Consider the following 22,778-nt stretch of genomic DNA (forward strand, 5'->3'; position numbering starts at 1 on the left):
GACCAGGCTCAGGCTTGGATTTCTGACGATGATCCTTTGTAGAAGATGGTACATGATGCCTGGTTGTTAGCACTCCTATACCCAGTGATGTGTTAGGACTTTATAGTGGTGCTTCTTTGATGCTGTCATTCCTTTTTCATCGTTCACTGGAGCACCTTTAGAAGTTTCTTCTACAAAGAGTGCTGTACTGTTGAATCCCCTGGGGACTTGGAGGGTGGGTCATGTAGGAAAACAAGGTCAGGGATTGATTTCAGAGTAATGAGCTAGTTTTCTAGAATCCTCTAAAAGTGCCTGCTGGGTTTTGTTTTGTTTATTTGTTTCATTGTGAACTAGTGGATTTAAACATACTGGATGTGTTGCAGATTATTATAGTTATTTTTCAGTGGCCAAATGGAGCCTCTTCAGGTTGGCTTGTGAGGCCTTTTGTAACACCCCTGATTCTTGAGGCCATAGCAGAGAATAGAAAGCTCAGCTGCCTGGGGAAGCAGCACCTTTTCTATCCTAGACCTGTCAGTGCTGGGGCCTCAGCTGCTTCCAGGAGAAATGGAATTTAGGACCACCATCTGGGCACTTGATGTTGCTGGCTTAGTCACTGTTTCTGGGTTTTTTTCAATAGATAGAGTAGGAAATGATGTCTTTTTGCAAGATTACCTACATTATGAGTTTATGTTGCTAGTTTTAACTCAAATTCAAGACCACAGGATTTTTACTTAACTCATTGATCTCCTTTCTCCCATACTGAATGACTCCAGCAGAATCTCTCCTTTACCTCAAGCCACTCCACACACCCTACAATCACAGAACAGCAGTCTGTGCATTGCCTCTAAAACTGAGATTTCTGAGAGCAGCTGAAGATGTTTTTTCAATTCTTTTTGCCCACAGGGTATATCCCACTAGGGTGGACTAATCAAATCACTGTGTTTAAAGTGACTTTAAATAGACTCTCTGTGGGACTGTGCCACCAACCTGATTCCAGTTTGGTTGAGGTCATTTGTTTTATTTTACTTTCAGTTAGGGATTGCTTTTAAATATTTTAAGTTTTGTATGTAAAATATATATGTGATTCCAAAGTCAAATCTGAAAGCAAAGTATATTCAGAGGAGTCCAGCTTCTGCCCCTGCTTGGTCACTCCTCCCACAGGAGAACATTTAACACGTCTTTTATGGGTTTTCTAACTTTACATTTTTTTATGGAAGCGGTTACAGGTTTAAGAACATGTGTATACAGACACTGTATGTGTGTGTACGTGCACATGTGTGTGTTAAATGATAGAAAGTGTACACATGTCCATCTTGTTTTCTCATTTAACAAAATGTCCTGAGGTCATCTCTCTCCTTGACCTTTGGGTTGTAGTGTCCTCACCCAGCCTTCATCTTCCCAGCAGTCTTCAGCTGGTGAGCATGTGCTCCAACACTGCTAGGCCGTATGTTGGGTCTCAGAAGTCCCTCCTGTCCTGTCCTGTCCTGTGTCTTCCCTTCCAGGCCATTGACAGCATCCACCAGGTGGGCGTGTACTGTCTGGCTCTGGTTCCTGCCAATACCTTGCCCAAGGCTCCTCTTGGAGGGGTTCACGTCTCTGAAGCCAAGCAGCGCTTTCTGGAGGGGATGCTGCACCCGTGCAATGTGCTAATGTGTCCACACACCTGTGTCACCAACCTTCCCAAACCTCGCCAGAAACAGCCAGGTTAGTTGTGCATAGCAGTCTTAAAATGGGTGGCAGCCACAATCATAGTTAAATGGTACAACCCAGTTAGGGTTAAGAGCCAGAGCAATTGGCACACCACACCAGTCACCAGCTCCTCCCCCTTTGGAACTGAGCCATGTAGGAGAGAATTTTACCACGTTACCAGTATGGTGGCTTCCAGCTGCCTGTTAGAACCCATCTCAGTGGCTCAATTCAAGCCTGGCATCTTAGCTTTGGACAGTGAGGCAGTCACTCCCGGGAAGTAGAAATGCTGCTGAAGAGCAGACTTGGAACTCCAGGGCTTAAAGAGCTTATTTCGGCCACTGCAGTGTTCATGGCAGGCAGCCACGCCAAGGCCATGGTAGGGCCAGAGTATGTGTGCTTCTTCTCTCAGCCTTGTGACCCGCTATAGCCACAGGTTGATGGGACCTGGGAAGTCTCAACAAATGGTCAATTTTCCTTCCCTGGATTAACCCTTATATACAGTGTTTCACTCTTTTGGTTCTGTGAAGTTTTAGTAGATGCTGGCTTTTCTTTTTATTATTATTGGACACTAAAATATTATGAACTAAAATACATTTAATCAGGAAGCTTTAATTGCCTGTTTTATACATAAAATACAGTAAAACAATGAAATATATTACAAGTTTAGCTGTGGCTGAAGTCAAATCATGTCCCCCAGATAGGTGCAATATGGTAAATTCCTCAATCTGGCATTGCTTATATTTAAGAGATTCTCTTTGTCACTTAGCATAAACCTTGTAGCTGGTTTCCTGAACATCTGTATCATAGTAAAGAGTTGAATACCTAATTCAAATAAACAGTGTTATATGTCAGTAGAAGTCATCAGCTTGTCATTCAGCATCCTCCCATTTTCTAGAGGTTGGACCGGCCTCCATGATTGTTGGGAATCTTGTTGCTGGGAAAAGAATTGCACAGGCCTCTGGGCGGGAGCTGGCTCACCTGGAGGACAGTGACCAGGCCAGAAAGGTAACAGCCAGTGCCTGGGAGGGCGAGGAGGGCACCTCTCGCATGAAGCTGCGGAGGATTGAGTTGGCCTCTTTGCACAGTTCCTGTTCCTGCCCGATGTGCTGCAGTGGCGAGCCCACACCACTCCTGACCACCCGCTGTTTCTGCTGCTGAATGCCAAGGTGAGGCCAACCCAGCTGCCCTGTGGGGGCCAGTGGACCATGCACAGTGTATACCGGGGTACCTGAGGAGCAAACCCTCTGTTCTCCAGTTCAGTGTGACTCAATGATGGCTTTCTAGGGCACAGTGACGAGCACTGCAACCTGTGTCCAGCTGCACAGAAAGGCTGAAAGGGTGGCTGCTGCTCTGACGGAGAAGGCAAGACTGAGCATTGGGGACCATGTGGCTTTGGTCTACCCCCCAGGTAAGCACAACAAGACATCCCAGAACTCACCTGGGTCCCTCCTCTGTACATACCCATATCCCTTGAGTCTGCTCTCATGGGACAGTCCCGGTGGTGCTGGTGTCACAGTCACCATGGACTGTTGCAGGGACTCTGGTAGGCTCCTGGGCTGTAGTCCTGCACCACTGCAACCACACAGTCCAGCTTCTGAGACTTAACCTTGGGTCTTAGTAGTTACACTTAGCTTCCTTACATGTCTGTACCCCTTGTCAATAGTTGTAATCTACTGTGGTTAGACTCAAGATTTTTTTTAGTAGTGTAGCCTTTATTATCCTTTCACCTTTTCACCTGGCTGTTCTTTCCCTGCCTCTCCCCTACATTTTATTATTATAAAGCTAATACCCTTGTCACCACCAGCCAGGTCAAGAAATAGATCTTTGCCGCAAGTCCCTTTGCCTTCCTGTCCCGGCCACAGCTTTCTCCATCCTCCCCAAAGCAGCCTGTACTGACTCCTGCGTTGTCATTCACTCCATTTCTTTATAGTTTGATCCGTAGACATACTTGCTGTTTTTGCCTAGGTACCTAAAGGGAATTTTTCCTTTTATTAAAGGAAAAAGACTACAGGATATAGTCTTTTTAAAAAAAATATGTCTTTATTGATTTCAGAGAGAGGAAGGGAGAGGGAGAGAGAGAGATAGAAACATCAGTGATGAGAGAGTCATTGATCAGCTGCCTCCTGCATGTCCCCTGCTGGGGATCGAGCCTGTAGCTTGGGCATGTGCCCTGATTGGGAATCGAACTTCGATCTCCTGGATCATAGGTGGATACTCAACCGCTGAGCCATGCCGGCTGGGCAGGATATACTCTTGATATTAGTTGTTATGGGTCAATATTCTCTTGTATAAGGAAGGTATTTTTAAATAGGCAGCTTCAAATTTTTTTTAATTTCAAGGAAGTTTTCTAGAATCACGTATTTTTCTACTTGTTCTCTTCCCTTGCTTTGATCTTCTGTTCTCTGTTCACGTGCTAGATCTTGGCCTTCATTAGTTTTCATTTTCTGTTGAGATGTTTCTATTTCTTACTGAATTTCTTTGAGTTTTAACAGTTCCCTCCCTTCCTCTGTTACTGAGACTTTGTTGTCTTTGTTTGCTCTTGTGCTCCTACTTTTATCTTCATTTTTTGAAATGATTTTTATAATTTCTAGTTCTTTCCTCATTTCTGATTTTTCAAATAATTCTGATTTCTGTTATTTCTTGTGTCATCTTCTTAATGTATTTTAGCACATTTAAAAATAGATGATTACAGTTTTTATCTGCTGTCTATATAACTTTGTGGAAATGTGACCTCATATGGTGGGCAGCTTTCCAAGGTCTCGTGACTGTTCCCTCCACTCCCCAAACTTATTGCTGCCTGTCCCCTTCTCTCCTTGACCTTTGTCTTGTCTCTACACTCTGAATAGGTCCTCCCCTTCTAGCAGTGTCTCTGCCTTGGGGGGCCCTGCCTGCTGTTGGGTTGAATTGCAGGGACAGCAGGAGCTATGCTAGCTCACAAAACGAGTTCCTGCTGATACCTCTTTGTGTTCGGTTTGGTGATGTGTTTGTGGCACGTTTACAGAGTGACCATGCTGGGTGTGAGAACGCTTACATGTGTGTTGGAACTGCTGTGTGCCAGTCCTCAGTGTGGCTCTCACTTAATCCTCCCAGCCGCCTACAGGCACAGAGCAGATGGGTGGTCCAGATGCAACAGTGCTGGTGGGACCAGCCTAGCCCAGTGGGTGGGCTCAGGCCCCTACTAATTATCATGCTGAGCTGCCCCTGACCCCAGTGGTCACATTCCTAGTTATTGGTGGAGCCTTGGGATTTGTAATCTGGTGAAATCCATGAACTGGGTTAAATGTGGCTTATTTATCTTGACTCTGGAATTGAAACAGCCTGAGACTCTGATGTCTTGTAGCCTGTCAGGTGGGGCCTTCTCTGACTTGAGGGCAGCATCTAGAAAGGCCTCTAGGGTGTGGGGACACAGGTGTTCTCAAGTTGGACTGAGTTCAAGAAGAGAAAATCAAATGTGGTACGATTCCCCACAAGTGTTAAAGGTGGGGAATTTTTTAAAAAAATTTTTATTATTTTTTAAAATATATCTTTATTGATTTCAGAGAGAGGAAGGGAGAGGGAGAGAGAGATAGAAACATCAATGATGAGAGAGCCATTGATTGGCTGCAGCCCGCAACCTGGGCATGTGCCCTGAGCGGGAATCGAACCCCTATCTCCTGGATCCTAGGTCGATGCTCAACCGCTGAGCCACGCCCGGCTGGGAAATTGTGGGGAATTTTAAACATACCGAAAAGATGAAGGAACAGTGTGGTGGTTCTGTTACATCATGTGGCTGGGAATGAGGCGGGACATCATGGCCTGTCCCCAGGGGTGTGGGCCTCCCTGCAGATGTGCATCAAGGAGGTACAGCGGTCCACATGTGCTGCCCCAGCTCCTTCTTATGTCTCCTTGTGGACAGCTTGGCCCTCAAAGGTCCTTGCTGTCCTCGCTTACAGTGATGATGGTCAGAGCTCTCCGTTCTACTAGGCCCAGGCTGCACCCACACTCCTCCCTGGCCTGCAGGATCTGTGGGGAGTCTACTTGCAGTAGGGATAGACTGTCCCTCCCTAACAGTGCTGTGTTCGATAAATGTTTCACTATTGGGGTAGTAGCAATTTTACCAGGTAAAGCAGATTGCATCCCTGTGTCTTTTTCACCATTCTGTGGCCGTAGACAACAATGAACTGCAGTCAACTCCACACTGACCCTTTGACTACATGTTTCCCCAGGGGTGGACCTTATTGCTGCCTTCTATGGCTGCCTCTACTGTGGCTGTGTGCCTGTCACTGTGCGGCCCCCGCATCCCCAGAACCTTGCCACCACTCTTCCCACTGTCAAGATGATTGTGGAGGTGAGTGTGTGCAGTGGCCCCACAGGGAAGACCTCACTGTGGGTCTGAGTGCTGGTCGGACCAAGAGTCTCCTCTCCTCCCAGCATCTGGTTATCTTTTCAGGGCCCCACACAGGGATTTGCTCCTAGACATCATGTCTCACTTGCACCTTTGATCCCTGTGCTCTGCAGGTCAGCAAGTCTGCATGTGTCCTCACTACACAGGCCATCATGCGACTGCTTAAGTCCAAAGAGGCAGCAGCCACTGTAGATGTCAGGACCTGGCCCATCATTCTAGATACAGGTACGTGTCCTCAGCACCGTTGGCGTGCACGCAGGAGGGACAAACCCTCTTTCCTTTCGTTGTTGCAGGGATTGCATTGTTGCCACCAAAAATAAGTTAGGTAAAAGCAGCTGAAGTAAATGGTGAGGAAGCTGTTAAAAGCCTGATGGCTGGTTTCCAGCGGCCCGTGTTTACCCACTAGAGCTGGACACAGGACAGAGGCATAAATGAAGCCCAGCTGCCATCACGGCAGGGTCTCTACCCCCAGGGGGAAGTGAAGATCCTTGCTCAAGGCCTATGCACCTGTGGCCCGCAGCTCATGCTACTGCCTCTCATGCCTACACAGCAGTTGACAGTTGTGGGGACATGGACAGTCCTGCAGTGTGTGTGCACGCACATGCATGCACCAATGCACACCCATCCCTCATCCCTGTCATTGGTGAATGCTATCTCCATGAAATGCTTGTGGGACAACTGAGAAGGGCTGAAAACCCCTGTCCCCCTGCCTTGGCCCATCAGGTCAGCCAAGGGCTTAGAGTGTCGCCTCTGTACCTCATCAAGACACCCCAAATGAGCAGCACCACACAGGCTCCTTTGGTGACTTGAGGTACATAGCCACATGAGTGCCAGGCAATGAGCAGACAGGAGTCCTTCTTACTGCATCACATTTGTCTGCCTTTTTGTTCCAGGGTGTCACCTATGACAGGAGGTCAGGGACTGTGTTGTCTCTGGCCACCTGCCTAACACCTATTGACAGGCATGGGAATGAGTCCAAGGCACTCACACGGGCCAGAGTTTTTGTTGATCCTGGCTCACCCCAGGTTCTGTGAACTGTGCACTCCTCTGGCCTCACCGGTGACCAGAGGACTCCCTTGCTGCTCTCATGGCCCATCTCCTCCCCTCCACATCCACTTCACCCACTGACCCTGTCCCATACCATCAGCACTATCATTGTGATGCTTCCTTGAGGGTTGAAATAAACTTTCCCACTCACATACACAGTCTGCTTTCCTGTAGCCCGACATTTGTTCTGAGTGTGCTCTCTAGGACTCCCTGGTGGAAATGGTGTCTCATTCTTGTGAGAGCCTGAAGAGTGTTAATAGACGTATCCGTTAACAGATGACATACCGAAAAAGAAGGTGGCTCATGTGTTCAGGCCTCCCTCCCCGGACGTGCTGGCATATCTGGACTTCAGCGTGTCTACTACGGGGATCTTAGCAGGTGTGAAGGTGGGTCCTTTGATTTTTCTCCTTCTGCTTCAGCCTCAACACAGGGGTGGGTGGAAAGGGTGTTGGGTGTGGGTGTGTACAGGCCCTTCCTCTCACCCAGAGCTGGAAGCAACAGCGTTGTTCCTTAAAGTGTGTGTTTAATACCAGTAAACTCTGAAGTTGAGTTAACCTGAGAGTAATGGCATATTTTGATGTTTTATGGCAATGTTTGACCTTTTTGGATTTATGGCTGACTTGCCTTGAGGAGCAGCTGGCTTTGATGAGTCCATATCCTTACCAGGAGCCAGGCGCTTCATTAAAATTCTGTATTATCCTGAAATCTCATGTAGAAGATTTTTAATGTGTCAGTTCTTGGGTATTGTTTGGTTTATGTGGGCTTGTAAGCCAGTCGTCCTTTAAGGAAGTAAATGTGTCTGGCCACGGTGGACGGCAGGCACTGTTGTTAATCCTGTTCTTCCTGCACATCACTGAACAGACCTTGTATTTTACCCCCTAAGATGTCACATGCAGCCACAAGTGCCTTGTGCCGCTCCATAAAGCTGCAGTGTGAGCTGTATCCCTCGAGGCAGATCGCCATCTGCCTTGACCCCTACTGTGGCCTTGGCTTCGCCCTGTGGTGTCTTTGCAGGTGAGTGTGCAGGTAGAGTATGCAGGTGAGTGGAGGTAAAGACTGTAGGTGAGTGTGCAGGTAGAGTGTCCAGGTGATTGCGCAGGTAGAGTATACAAGTAAGTGAACAAGTAAGTGGAGGTAAAGAATACAGGTGAGTGTGCAGGTTAGTGCGGGTAGAGTGTACGGATGAGTGTACAGGTGCATGCAGGAAGAATGTGCCAGCCCAGCCGGGCATGGCTCAGTGGTTGGGCATGGACCTCGGATCCAAGAGATCGCAATTCAATTCTCAGTCAGGGCATGTGCCCGGGTTGCAGGCTCCATCCCCAGTTGGGGGCATGCAGGAGGCAGCCGATCAATGACTCTCTCATCATTGATGTTCTCTCTCTCTCTCCTTCCCCCTTCCTCTCTCTGAAATCAATAAAGATATATTTAAAAAAAAAAAGAATGTGCCAGTAAGTTTGCAGGTAGAGTATGCAGGTGAGTGGAGGAAGAGTGTGCAGGTAGAGTGTATAGGTGAGTGTGGGAAGAGTGTGCAGGTGAATGGAGGTAGAGTGTGCAGGTGAGTTCAGGTACCCCTGCTGCTGCACCCACATGCTTGGTTGGACTTGCATGTAGTTCTTTAGAACTTTAACATTCTAAGATCCATTTTTGAGGCCATGAAGTCAAAGATACACATGTGAGTGGGTTTGTTTGGGGTGGGTTGGGTTTGAGTCTTGGTCTGAAATTGAGTAAAAAAATAAAAATACATTTTTGTTAAATACAAACATTATCCATTACTATTAGTTGGGAAGAGACTACTTAATTCCATCAAACCCTAGGAAGTAGTGACAAGTCTTTAGAATCAGAACACCAAGTCCCCAGCCAGCAGACCCTGTCCCTAACTGTGACTCTGGATCCTTATGAAGTACTGGAGGGAAACCACGACCCCCTGTGCATTGCCCCCTGTTCTGTCCTTGAAAAAGGATAGAGGTAGCCATCCCAGGCCCATTGGGCAAGGCACCTGGGGTGTGCAGATGACGTACCTGGGCAGAGCACCTATAGCTGACTTGACCCTTCATGGCCCCACAGTGTCTACTCCGGACACCAGTCCGTGCTGGTGCCCCCACTGGAGCTGGAGAGCAATGTCTCCCTGTGGCTGTCAGCCGTGAGCCAGTACAAGGCTCGTGTCACCTTCTGCTCCTACTCGGTGATGGAGATGTGCACCAAGGGCTTGGGCACGCAGACAGGTGTCCTCCGGGTGAGTGTGTCTATCCAGGCTTGCTTGCATCCTATTGTCCTGCTTCCCTTCTCAGGAAGTGCCCAAACCAGGAATTCCTAGGTTGGCTCTAAACTAGGCCACTGGAACCTAAAAAAAGACTCCCAACACAGCTCCAACTAGTTTATGGAAACAGAAAACCCTTACCAGGCACTGAGTCATGCTGGCTTTATATCCCTTCTTCCCGGTGCCCATCCTGCTGGGAACTCCTCATTCACCCCACACCACACCTCTGCAGAAGGTGGTTGCTCCCTTCATTTGCATACTCATCTGGCAGGAGATAAGAGAGTGGGGTGGACAGGTATGTGGGACTAGCTTGGGGCAGGTAAATGGTGGGTGGTGTGGGGGAGCATGCGGATGGGGCAGGTCTGACACTAGCTCTGGCTGCATCTTGGAGGCTTCAGGGTCCCTAAAGACCTGGGGCAGGAGCTGGGAGAGCCCTGTGGAGCTATGGCCAGATGAGCAGCAGGGTTGGTGTGGATGTGGAGTAGATGGGTACCCTCTAGCACTTCCATACTTAGAATTTTGTAGAATGAGACCATGGCAGAGGAGGTGGGGTATATGTTCAGGTCACACATGGGTCCCCTCAGAAGCTTCCTAAAACAGTGCTCAGGGCCTGTCTCACCCTGCTTCTTCCCACAGATGAAGGGGGTGAACCTATCCTGTGTGCGCACATGCATGGTGGTCGCTGAGGAGCGACCCCGGATTGCGCTCACACAGTCTTTCTCCAAGCTGTTCAAGGACCTGGGCCTGCCTGCACGTGCCGTGAGCACCACGTTTGGGTGCAGGGTCAACGTGGCCATCTGCCTCCAGGTAAGGTGGCCGGCTGGGCACCCAAGACAGACAGTTTTTGAATCCTTGCTGTTCGTTGTTGTGCCCGCTACGTCCATTTCTCATTCTCTGAGCCTTTGATGTTTCATTTCCAGATATGGAGAGCTACGAGGGTTCTATTTTAAAATATATTCTCTTCTCTTCATGAACAAGGCTTATTTGGAAAAAACAAATTGTTTTTGAACAGTGGCTATTTCTTACCGGGAAGAATCTAAGTTGGATAAAATATGCAGTTAATTTTTTAAAGCAACAATAAACATTGTTTTAAGACGTCTAGCAACTTTTAATTGAAACATTAATTAATGTGATAATTGGTATTGGCTGTAACTCATATTTGAAACATTAAGGTATTTTACTTGTTAAGGTATTTTACTTGTTTCCTTCATGTTAAGGAAACATGAAGTTTCAGAAATTGAACAGCTAACTGCAGTGCTGTTTATACTGCTTCTTCAGGTGACTCCAATTATTTTCCAGATTTTGTAATAGTATATGAATTTCACTTATTTCTAAAAATATATTAAATGCCTGCTCACCCACACAGACAAGACTTCTTGGAGGAAAAAGCAGCATCTGAACCAGAGCAGGGCCCTGGGGTGGAGCTGTTTCTGGGGCCTTGGCTCAGCTTGGCCCTCATCCCAGAGCACTCCTGTCATGGGCCAGCCGTGGACCATCTTCCTTTTCCCCAGCATTTATGCTGATGTCCTCTCAATCATGAAAAGACTGTGCTGACCACCCCAAGCCTCAGACCCTTGCCATGTGGCAAGAGGAGGTGGGCTGAGATGCCCTCCTCACACCCTTCCTGTTGTAAAAAGTAGGGCTGAGCATCAGGCTGCTGGTATGTGGTCAGTGGCTGTACGTGAAGGTGTGCCCTCCTTACTCGAATTTGAAGGTTATCTGCTCTATTTGTTGGCATATGGGATGCCATGTGTGACTGTGGAAATCTTAATGAGGTAATCACATTTGCCCTTTGAGATGCAGTGACGCATTTTGCTGTCTCTACTATGTGTTTCTCACGTGGCCTGTTGCTTTCTGTTTGTCTCCTGTGGCCGTCTCCTCCTGTCTCACTCTGCTGGCCTCCTTTGCTTCTGTCAGCCCAACAGGCTGGGAAAGCTGGCTGAGCAGGTACGACCTTGACCTTGACCTTGAGGTGCCTCTGTGCTTCCCCCATGAGTTCATGTGGCCTTCTCCTCAACTCCAGACAAACACGTTTCTTTTGCTCTCTGACTTGCTCACAGTGAATATTATTTTACATATTATAAAATCTCCTGTGTAATAAAATTTAAGAGGACAACTGTTTTCAAAAGAATTTAACATTCATAGCATTGCCTCTGGAGGAAAGGGCTGTTGAATCTCAATGAAGCAGTTTTTGTTATGTTGTCTGGGATCTTCAGAGAGTGATGTTAAGCAGAGTGTCCATTTAACTTGATGCTCCTTATCTAATAAAACGGAACATAACATCCTCCACTCAGGGTCCAAGTGTTAGAGGTGAGGAAAGGAGAACATTACTCTGTTGACACTGATTGAGCCTTTGCTGTGCTCAGCCCTCAGTAGAATTAGGTCAGCTGGAGAGAGGCCAGGCCTGACCGATGGCTGGGTGCAATGCCCCCAAATTTTGTTGTGGTGTTTTTACCATAACGTAGAGACCAGATGTGAGAACTGAAATGTAAAATTGTACAGTTTGGCATGTACATTCAGTGTTACTAGTGTTTCACTTGGTGTTATCAAGCCATGTAGATGTTTGGCTAGAAGGCATCAGTGTCCCTGGGCAGACTCACTGCTGGAGCAGAGCTGCTGCCTTCCTGGCGGCGGGGAGGAGCTGTTAGGTGGCTGTGCTGTGTGGATGTAGACATGCTGCTCTCCTTCCAGGGCACGGCGGGCCCGGACCCCACAACGGTCTACGTGGACATGAGGGCGCTGCGCCACGACAGGTAATAGCCGTCAACACCACTGGTGAAGTTGTGCAGCTGGGTCTGCCCTGACTGGACCTCCTGGCACCTGGATGCTAGCAGACAGCTGGCTAAGCTCTACTGGGGGAGATTGGGTATCCCTCTGTGTGTTCCCCTGTGTCTTCGAAGCTTAGTCAGTATCCCTTTATCTTTCATTCCCATGACCAGGAAGAGCAATAGGAGGGAACAAACATTTGACATTTAGATTTTTATGGGGTTGAGAACAAGCAAATCAACTAGCGTTAAGAACTTTTTTTACACGATACCATTTCAAGGCAGGACTTAGTTTTTACATCAGTAAACGTGTGCTGGGGGCCACAGTGTGTGCCTGTGGGTCCAGGTCACTCCCAGCTTTGAAGCTCAGATCCTGATCTGGGTCTTCAAAAGTGGCCACTCTATAGCTCAAGGTAGACAGGTTACTGTGGACAGGCCAGCTGGTTGGGATGGCCCCAGAGAAACCTAGAACAAGCTCCTACCCTGAGCTGTGCCAGGTGAACCAGACAAGTAGGGGGTGTGTCCCCTGTGGCCCCTGAAGTCACCACTCCAAGGTCACAGTAAGATCATGTGAAAGGCTAAAATCTTGGCTGTTGTCAATAGACTGACCATCATAGTGATAATTTCTGATTATCTTATGAGTTGCCTTTTTAGAGATTGTTACCTGTGCAGCAAATTTGATTCTGAAATTCTTCCCTTATTAATTTTTAGGGTACGTTTGGTAGAACGGGGTTCTCCGCACAGTCTGCCGTTGACCGAGTCTGGAAAGGTAGTGGAAGCTGCAGTTCTCCTGATGAATGCAGATGGCTGTGGTTGGGTTGGGCTTGGCTGATGTAGGAGGCCTTCTCCTCGCTGCAAACACATGCAAGGACTAGGTTAAGTCTTAAGTACACATCTGAGCACAGAACCAAGAAAGGAGGACTTCAGGTGCAGAAACATGGAAAGATCTCCCACTGCTGGGGCACAAGGTTGCAGGGCCCCTCTGGTCAGGGCCCAGTGTCTTCACACAGTCTTGGAGCAAGGGCCAGCACAGCTACACAGCTCAGCCCCTGGCCCAGGTGACAGCTGGGAAGTGGTTCCCACCAGGGCTTTGGACATCAGGTTGCAATTTGCTATTGAAGTCAGTCCAGGCCTGGTGAGGCACTGGGAGCCCACACTGGTTGGGAGGGGTGAGGGTAGGAGGGGTGAGACCACCTGAGGGTGCCCAGGTTAAAACTCTGAGTACCGTGAGATGGGTGAGCAGCCACAGAGCCAGGAGAACAGGCGTCCTCAGAACCAGGGGATGTTTGAAGGAAGAAAGAAAGCCCACCTGGCCTGATGAGACTTTGTGATGATGTTGTGACTTAGCAGTTGCCCTGTGCCACAGCCAGGAGACAGCAGGATAGCTGGCAGGGCTGTATTCCCAGCATGGCCAGGAACAGACAGCCCTGAGCCCACACAGCCTAGAGGGCCACCTGACTGCTCACACACTCCCGTGGCCTTAGCTGCCTTTAGGGAGGCAGCGAGGTTCCCCAAAAGGAGCCCATGTGCATGTACTAGGGAAGAGGAGGAGCAACCACAGGTACCCGGGGCAGAGGGCTCAGCTGGTCAAACATCCTGGGGAGGGAGCATGGTCACAGGGAGATGAACATAGCTGGGGCTGAGCTGGGGGAAGAAGAGGAGGAGTGAGTGAACTCACATACCAGGTGCAGGGCTGTGGAAGCACACCTCCCACGTGCCTGTCTTTAGCGTCACTTGGAGGAGACCAGCTGAAAGGTGAATATGGGGGATGACCTCCCCTTTTTGAGCACATTGCTGGAATGCATGCTTAGTGAACAGCTTTGCTTATCCTCTTTGTATACTTAGCATATTTTCCCTCTGTTATTCTCAAAACAATTCTTTTTTGCCTTTCATATTTTATTGTTTATGGTAGTTCTGTCATTGTTTTAATCACCCCTCCCTCTTCTGATGGACTTTTTTCCTCCCTATTTTGCTGTTACAATGACTTGTACCTGATAGATTTGTGTTGTGGAAAGAGCTCTGGCTTCAGGGTTCAGGTGGGTCCCATGGAGAGAGGTCAGAGGCTCCTGAGTGTCCAGGAAACAGGACTGTCCCACAGGGCAGCATATGACAAGGGTACAATGACAGTAGGAGGAGAGGAAGGCCTGGCACTGACTGTGGACAACAGCCTACACTGACACCCTTCCTGTGACCCCTCATTCCTTTCCAAATGCCTAAAGGACCTCACTGACATCTCCCATTTTATACATGAGGAAACTGAGGACATAGAACAGGTGACCGTGCCTGGAGCAGCCCAGTGAGGTCTCCCCAGGACCGGGCGTGGGGGTTGGGGGATTCCCTGACCTGAGGCACCCTATCCTGGAATGTTTTCCATGTCTCCTGGATAAAAGCTGAAGTATCCATTTGTCTGAACTGACACAAAGCAGGTGACCAGTGGTTGGACTGAGTCATGGGCAGAAAGGGCTCTTCAAGGTTAGAGTCCCAGCCCAGAACTAGGAGGCTTGCTAAAGCCCATGGACAGAGCCCTTGCGTGGCTGAGTTGGGGCTCTGCTAAGTGGTGGGGCTGTATGGCCTTCTGCACTGTGTGCCCCCACAAGAGGCAGGCGGCCCTCGAGTGGCCTTACTGAAAGATCCCAGGTAGAACAGATGCTTATGTAGACTCTCTCTGTCCCTCATGATAGTCAAAATAGGATTCTCTTATGAACTGGGATAATTTTTCTAAGATTCACATATATATTTATCTACTGAAGTCTGTTATTTCTGTTAAAATTCAAATTCAAGTTGGCTTTAAATTTCCAGATCACTCACATGTGCATATCATGTTGTTTGGATCAGCTTCTGGGGGCTGTAGTTTTTAATGTCATTGAATCAGGAGTCTCGTGTTGTCTTTGACATGGACATGGTTCTCCTTCCAGATCCTCCCTGGAGTGAAAGTTATCATTGCGCACACTGAGACCAAAGGGCCTCTTGGAGACTCGCACCTGGGAGAGGTGAGGCTGAGGGGTTGGGTTCTGGAGCCATATGCACCTCAGGAGCTGCTCCCCCCCTTCCCCTTCCTTCCCCAGATTTGGGAATTCTAAACCCTTGGGTTCACACATGCTTTTGGGAATCTGCCAAGCTATTTGGTCCTTTCCCTCCAGGCACATTTGTGTTCCTGTACCCTGTACCTGGGTCACATGGGATGAGGCCCCACTCTGGGGTCCTTACCAGCAGAAGGAAACCTGAGTTTTGTAGGCACTGGGAGGCCCTAGGAGCCACACAGGAACTTGCAGTATGGAGAAAGCTATCCTTTAAAACACAGTTCCTGCACTAAGCCAGGAGCCACAGCCCTGAGGGGAGGGGCTGGCACGGGACAGACATGGAGGTAGGAGGTGGGCATCCTCTACTCCTGAGAACACATGCCTGGGATTGTGCAGGAATCATTGTGTTGATAAACCTGCATTTATTACACATGCAATAAGTTGGGACAGGTGAGACTTACTACCAGAGGCCAGGATGGCAGGGAGAGCACAGATCACAACCTGAGTGCCCAGGTTGGTCCTATTATGGTGGGAACATGAGAACAGTCTTGTGCTTCCAGTTACAGGCTCTAGGGACATGCTGTGGAACCAGTGTTCTGGCATCAGATGGGCACAAGAACCCTCGGGGTCCTGGTAGATGGCACTCAAAGGTAGTCATACAGACACTGCCCAGTCTCAGTCTAACTGGGACAAGGGTGTGAGTGAGCCTGGGGGTCTCCCAAGGGTTGCTCAGTGTCCTAATGGGAAGATGCGCCCATCCCAGGGCTGGGTGGGGTCAGTGTGGGGCCTCCCTTTTCACCAGCTGGACCCAGGCCTGTTAGGGCAACATTGTGACCCCAAGATGGACACGGAGGGTCTGTTCTAGGCCTGGACCCCACCGCTTGTGGCAGAGGGCCCTGTCTCTTCTTAGGATGCTGCCTTATGGGAATATCTAGAGCCAGGTGCTTGATCTGGGGAGCCAGCTGTGGTCCTGGATGGGCCCTGTATTTAGAAGGACACCCTGAGGGGCCCCATGATACTGGGTACTGCTAGTACATGTGCATCCAACGAGGGTGCATGGATGTATATAAACTCACACATATGTGGGTAAGTCTGGTGCAGGGCTTGCCTACTCAGTGAGCCTCACTCCATTACTTGTCCCTGTGTGGACTTGTACATCACTCCCAGTCCTTATTGACAACAGTAGTTTGATGTGCAGGAGCGGGAGTCACCTCTGTGGTCTCATCCACATCACAGAGTCCTGGAGAGGCACACTCCATTTGAAGGAGAGAAGTTATTTGTTTGCTGTACATACCTGTAACATTAACTTAGTTCACAGGATAAGAGACACTGAAAATGCCCCTGCCTTTGGCAGTATTTTCTTAAGTTCTCTTGGCAAGTGGATGTCTCATGACAGAATCTGTGCTCAGCTCATTCTTGTTCTCTGGGCCCCACAGATCTGGGTTAGCAGCCCCCACAATGCCACAGGCTACTACACTGTCCATGGGGAGGAAGCTCTTCACGCTGATCACTTCAGTGCCCGTTTGAGCTTTGGAGACACCCAGACCATTTGGGCAAGGACTGGCTACTTGGGCTTCCTTCGGAGAACTGAGCTCACCGATGCCAGTGGAGGTGAGGGGTTATAGTGACCCCCTGTCAGTGCTGTTGTGGGTGGGGGGCTCTGTCCACAGCCCACAGGGTCTGCTGCTGCAGCTCGTGGGCCCAACAGGCATATGTAGCATCTCAGGGATTCCTGCTGACTCACTGCACCCCTTGTAAGGAGCTTGTGTCTTTGGGTGTGGGGTGAAGGATGTGCTTTGGCAGTGGTGTTCTCTGAAAATTACTACTTTTCCCTTTTTGGCTGTCCCTCACTATCCTTGGACCCTTGCCCTCTCTGCTGAGGATGTGGGCAGTATTAGTGTCCTGTCAGGTCCTCCTCAGGCAGAACCACCTGCATGTTTCACTAGCTGTGGGTGGCACCCTCCCCACACATGACTTCTCAAAGTTGCAAAGTCCCTTAGGTCACAGCAGTCTGGCTAGATCAAGTCAGAACTTTTGGTAGCCCCTGTAAATGCTGTTTTGTTTCCAGAAATAATAAAATGCTGTTTTAAAAGATATATTCACACATTGACGTAACTCTTCGGAATCGAGGGGATGGACATACGTTCATCAGCCTCTGCTGCAGGTCTCGCCCATTAGGAGGCTCGGTTTTCAAGTGATGTTGTAATAGCCAGCTCCCTGTCCCAGAGAACCCGACTGAGGCTGACACAGACACGCGCAGGGTGCCCAGATTGCACTGTGCCTTTCTGAGGTGTGTAAACTGTGCCCTCCACAGAGCGACATGATGCACTGTATGTGGTTGGGTCTCTGGATGAAACACTGGAGCTGAGAGGCATGCGATACCATCCCATTGACATCGAGACGTCTGTGATCCGAGCACACAGGAGCATTGCCGAGTGGTAAGAGCCCCGAGGAAGGCGAGTACCACTCAGCCCCTCCCCTGGGGCAGAGCCAGGGACTGCGGGCCATCTGCCTGGTCACCTTGGTTCCAGCAGACCCTGTCTACCAGGCACATGCTGGCAAAGCCTGCCTCTCCAGGAGCTGACCCCCGGTCTCTCCAGATGTGCTCTTGGAAACACGTACCAGAGACGCCTTGTGGCCATTTGTTTGGTTTTGCTTGGTTTTCCTCTTTTCATAATCAGTTTTAAACCAAGAATCTGTCCCCAAATGCACAGGCAATACATGACCTCTCCACAGTTGTCCTGAAGCGTTTCTGCGTTTTGTGGTGATCCTCACCCAAGGGCATTTTTTCCATTGATTTTTAGAGTGGAAGGGAGAGAGGGAGGGGGAGGCACGGAAAGAGAGAGGAGAAAGAGAAACATTGATGTAAAAGAGACATCGATTGGTTGCCTGCTGCACATGCTTCACCCAGGCTCGGGATCAAACCTGCAACCCAGGTATGCCCTTGACCAGGCCCTTGACTGGGAATCCAACTGGTGACCCTTTGGTGCATGGGACGATACTCTAACCATTGAGCAGCGCTGGCCAGGGCTGTTTCTGCTTTTAATGTGTATTTTCTCATTTAAATGGTTGTGACTCAATTTCTTCACTTTGTAGGGAGCTTGCATTGGGGCAGGTTCAACTTTCAACATCAAATAATGAATGCTCTTGATTTTTAGCAAGAGCTAAACTTTAATTAGAATAGATAGTCCTAGGAAGCACATTTAGCCGAACCTTTCAGTTGTGAGCATTGTTCAGCAGCAGTGCAGTGTCAATAAATATATTTGTCTTTTCACTCTGCTCTGTTTGGCACCATTTTCCATGTATTTGTCGGCCCTCAGAAGCTGATATCCATGCCCTGTGATGCCATCTGTCTTCTCCCTGCAGTGCTGTGTTTACCTGGACCAACCTGCTGGTTGTAGTGGTGGAGCTGGACGGGCTGGAGCAGGATGCACTGGACCTGGTGGCCCTGGTGACGAATGTGGTGCTGGAGGAGCATCACCTGATTGTGGGTGTGGTGGTCATTGTAGACCCAGGTGTGATCCCCATCAACTCTCGGGGTGAGAAGCAACGCATGCACTTGCGTGATGGCTTCCTGGCTGACCAGCTGGACCCAATCTACGTTGCCTACAACATGTGAGCACCACTCACCAGCCCCAGGGCTCTGACTGACGTGACCCAGGCTTCCAGGAGTCGGAACCAAGTGAAGGTGTTGGACACATTAAGACACTGCAGTGTGTCTGTAGCTACTAGGAGAAAGGACTGTAGTCTTCAGGGAATACTGTACCCCTTGCCCTACTTTTACAGATTTGTCTGAAAGTTTCCCAAATCTCCTTTGAGAAGCCACTTCCTGAATTATTTGAAGAAATATTTTAATCTTCAAGGACATTTACAAAAACTTTAAAGTCAGTATTTTAACAGGGTGACTGGGAAATGAAAGGCCTAGCATGTATACCGTGAGGAACTGCAGGTGTGCAATTTGTTCTCTACTGTATTGCAAGTTTGCACTTTTTACCCTAAAAATATAGTTCTTGATTTTTAAAATTCAATTATTTATTCCCACTTCAGATAACAAGTTCATATGTAGAATTTAAGCTAGAAAGAACTTGAGGCCCCAGTACAGCTGATTGACTTTCATTTCACAGGGAGAAAGAGCCCAAAAGACTGATGGAAAGGGCAGCAAGTCTTGCCTGCCTGCCCCTCCTACTCTTGGACCCCAGATCAGGCACTCCAGTCACAGGATGCTTCCTCTCTTCCAGTTTCGTTATTGGAACAGGTGTGCCCGATTGTCTGCACACGTTGTCACTAATACTCAATAAGTGCCATTTGGGGCTCTCAAGTTAGATGCTTTGTTTTGGAAAGATAAACCAATATTTAGTTTTAAACCACTTTCCTAGGTGTGTAACTTAATGCTGTTTTAGTTGAATGCTTGTTTTCATAACATCACAATATAAATTCTTCTCAATACATGGAAGTGTATTCCAACAGATTTGGAAGCATTGGTGACAGCGTCTGAGGTCTCCATGCCCTCAGTGTTGTACGCAGTGCAGTTGCACTGTGGGGACAGCCTTACCCCACATAGAAGGTGGGCATGGTCCCCCTCGCCCTGGCTTTCACATTTTGAGCTGTATGCCTATAAAATTTGTCCAGACCATATTCAGTTATTACTGAACTGAGCGATCTAATGTCATAGTAAACCTAAGTCAAAGAGAATACAAAATTCTTTAGAGACTTCATAGAATTTGAAGTGAAGCTCAAATCTAAGACACAGAGTATTTTTATATAGCTAATAAAGAGTATGTTACGAAGGTGTTGGATTTGGGGGGGAACTGTGGATAGGAAAGTTTATGGATCATGCATGCTTCATAGAAACAACCAGGTTTTTCTGGAATTAGCCTGAATCTGTGCCTAATAAAGCTGTTCTTGATTCTCTACCATTTTAAATTCTCCACAAATAGGTCTGGCTAACTAGGCTGCCTCTCACATCTTACTCTTATTTGGCTACTTATAGCAGGTGCATTGTAGCTGTTTGCCTGTGGTGGTGGACTGCAGTTAGTATGTTACAACATACTGGAATTGTAATAACCTATTGTAATTATGTACATAATCTGTGTAACTTATTGTTTGACATACAGATAACATATTCCTTATAATAGAATGGCCGGCAGGGGAAAGAACTACCTAACCCTAATCTTAATGTTGTAGTTTTGTAGCAAATATTGTAAAATTTTTGTATTGAAAGGCCAGTGGCACTAAGACAAGGTGTCTTGTAAATTAAGACTTTAAGAAGCACATTAAAATGTTTTAAGATTACTCTCTGGGAATTCTGTATATCACACTAAAATTTTTTTATATCATGTTAATAAAAGTTATTGACTTTGTAATTCTGCATTTTGAAATGTGTGAAAAGGTTTTTAAAATTACCCCCAATAGGATGTATTTTATTATGCATTCCTTTTTTCTGAATATAAAAGCATTTATGCTTACAGCATAAATCTATAAAGCACATTAAAGTGTAAAGAAGAAAATCTATAATCCTACTTCTGAGTAATATAGCAGCATTAGTATTTGACCTAAATCCTTTCAGGGATTAATTTTTTTCCTTTTAAAATTTTTTACAAAATTAGGATCATATACTTTTATAATGAGCTTTTGTATTTAATAAATTAGACTTTTTAATCTGTTACATATATTCTACGTTTTAATGACTGTATCATACAGGTTTGTCATGACTAAAGGTAGCTTTTGCTCAGTTGTTGTCCATCATAGTTCTTTCAACAGTGCTGCAGTGAACCTCCTCACAGACGTGTGTGCACTTCTGCAGTCACAATTACTACCTCAGGCTTAGCTCCCACAGGTATGTGGGTGTTCCACAGTTCATGCCAGGTTTGAAGCTTTGGGTGCCCATTGCCCTGGTTTCCCTGCATCCAGCTCTCCTTTCACTTTAATGAGGGAACCTATTTACATGAGTCTGTGAAATGTTTAGGAAGGGCTTGTGAAAGTGAGAAATTGAGAGGTTATTATTCGTTCTAAGTGCCAACTAAGTATAGGGTATCCTGTTCCCCAGACTCTCCAAGAGACTGAAAAGGCCAAATGTCATGAATGTTCATTACAGATAACCACTTAAAAGCAAAAGCTGAAACAGGACCATGAGGAACCAGATGAAGCTTTGAGGGGAAGAGGGTGTGCAGATGCATTGTTACTCATTGCCACTCCCAGCAGCAGTGAACTGGACTTCAGGTGGGTACACCCAGATGCTGCAGTAGGCTCCCCTATGGGCTGTTGCACGCTGATAGAGTGGAACACAAGTTCAAAGATAAGCAATGTTTAGCATTTACTTTACATTAAAAAGTAGGGAAAGATCAGCTTCTGTCGTGACAGCCCTGAGAAGCTCTATGGGCACGCTAGCCAATATAATCGGCGAAAATTATTGTTAGAAGCTCTCAGGCTCATGGAGCTCACAGTGAATACAAACTCCCCACAAGAGAGACATCCTGAGAAGGGCCCCAAGTGGCCTGAAGGAAAGCTCACTTCTCTTGGTGGCTGCCAGGGACAGGGTCTGCTTAGGACAGGACCAATCCCGGGGAGAGGATCTTGAATTGTGACAGAGAGCCAGCTGGTAGAGGCCCCTGGGAGTTACCCCAGGGCCAGAGAAGGCAAGGAGGGCAGGTGGAACCCTGGCCTGCCCAACCTCAATCCCCCTTTCCCCACTGTCCCCCTGGGGCAGGGCCAGGGTGAAGGTGGGAGCATGGCCCAGGGCTCAGGAATCCAGGGCCTTCCTGAAGGGGAACATGTGTTCCCCTCCGATGATCCTGAAATGAAAATGCCTCTTCTCAGTGGCAGGAAAGTCTGGCAATTGTGTTGCCCAGACTTGGGGCAGGGACAGCAGTGCATGCTGGGATGGTCCACATGATCGAGGGTTGAGGCTGGGTCCCTGCAGGTCCCAGACGGTTGGACAGCACTTGTCAGTGCAGGGCCAACAAATGGGGTCCTCTGCTCCACCTTTGTCTCTGTCCTGAGAGCCTCAATGCTGCTGTCAGGGACATTCTCTGGGCTACTTGTGGCCCAGTCTTGTGGATTCAAGTGATAAACTGATGGGACACAGGGAATTGTTTGGCTAAACTGGGTCTTGATGGGAAAGGCAGAGTGGGACAATGGGGGTCATTTTAAATGCAGTTCCCTTGACAGGGACCTTATTCTCCCTGGGGATGCCTGAGGCAGCGCCCAGTGGGCTGTGTGTGGGGACCATCACCACCCATTCATGGAACCAGACAGGGTCTCTTGTTGAGAGCAGGTGCCTCTCAGTTGAGGACTGGTCAGAGGAGAGGATGTTTTACAACCTGGAGCTCACCACAGTTTGTGCAAGGAAGCCCCCAGGAGTACCTGAGGATGACTGTGCAGTGCTGAGGAAGACTCTCTCCCTGGGGTAAAGGCACATCCCCTGGACCTGGGGTCAGAAGGCAAACAGCAGCTGCCCTAGGCAGACTCCCTGGGGGGCCGGTACACTCCAGTTCTTTCCTGTGGTTAGGAAGCAGGCTGGACACCTGGGAACTGAGTCATTTTGGGATTCTTGCGATCAACGGGGACAAGGGAGGTACCAGGAAGGACCTATTCAATTTCTGGCAAAGCAGCAGGGCTGTCCTCTGGTGATGAATGGA

At 48.2% G+C, this 22,778-nt stretch overlaps 1 protein-coding gene across 4 annotated transcripts in view; it reads left to right on the plus strand.

The window, feature by feature from the left end:
- Window positions 1–20,807, plus strand: part of DIP2A (disco interacting protein 2 homolog A) — an 84,266-nt gene extending 63,459 nt beyond the window's left edge. For 2 of the 4 annotated variants that reach the window (XM_081137600.1, XM_081137597.1), the window contains exons 23-39: window positions 1,482–1,683; window positions 2,564–2,673; window positions 2,754–2,834; window positions 2,953–3,076; window positions 5,874–5,995; window positions 6,166–6,277; window positions 7,376–7,485; window positions 7,983–8,113; window positions 9,164–9,332; window positions 9,993–10,163; window positions 11,274–11,303; window positions 12,048–12,109; window positions 12,833–12,890; window positions 15,037–15,111; window positions 16,578–16,752; window positions 17,456–17,579; window positions 18,508–20,807. In XM_081137600.1, the coding sequence (XP_080993726.1) occupies window positions 1,482–1,683; window positions 2,564–2,673; window positions 2,754–2,834; window positions 2,953–3,076; window positions 5,874–5,995; window positions 6,166–6,277; window positions 7,376–7,485; window positions 7,983–8,113; window positions 9,164–9,332; window positions 9,993–10,163; window positions 11,274–11,303; window positions 12,048–12,109; window positions 12,833–12,890; window positions 15,037–15,111; window positions 16,578–16,752; window positions 17,456–17,579; window positions 18,508–18,760 (2,109 nt within the window). In that variant the 3' untranslated portion in view covers window positions 18,761–20,807. The remainder of the gene's footprint in view (window positions 1–1,481; window positions 1,684–2,563; window positions 2,674–2,753; window positions 2,835–2,952; window positions 3,077–5,873; window positions 5,996–6,165; window positions 6,278–7,375; window positions 7,486–7,982; window positions 8,114–9,163; window positions 9,333–9,992; window positions 10,164–11,273; window positions 11,304–12,047; window positions 12,110–12,832; window positions 12,891–15,036; window positions 15,112–16,577; window positions 16,753–17,455; window positions 17,580–18,507) is intronic. The other 2 variants (XM_081137599.1, XM_081137598.1) reach the window with 1 other exon arrangement.
- Window positions 20,808–22,778: the final 1,971 nt, after the last annotated feature.

Source organism: Miniopterus schreibersii, assembly GCF_964146895.1.
Source record: "Miniopterus schreibersii genome assembly, chromosome: 5".
Classification (NCBI taxonomy): domain Eukaryota; kingdom Metazoa; phylum Chordata; class Mammalia; order Chiroptera; family Miniopteridae; genus Miniopterus; species Miniopterus schreibersii.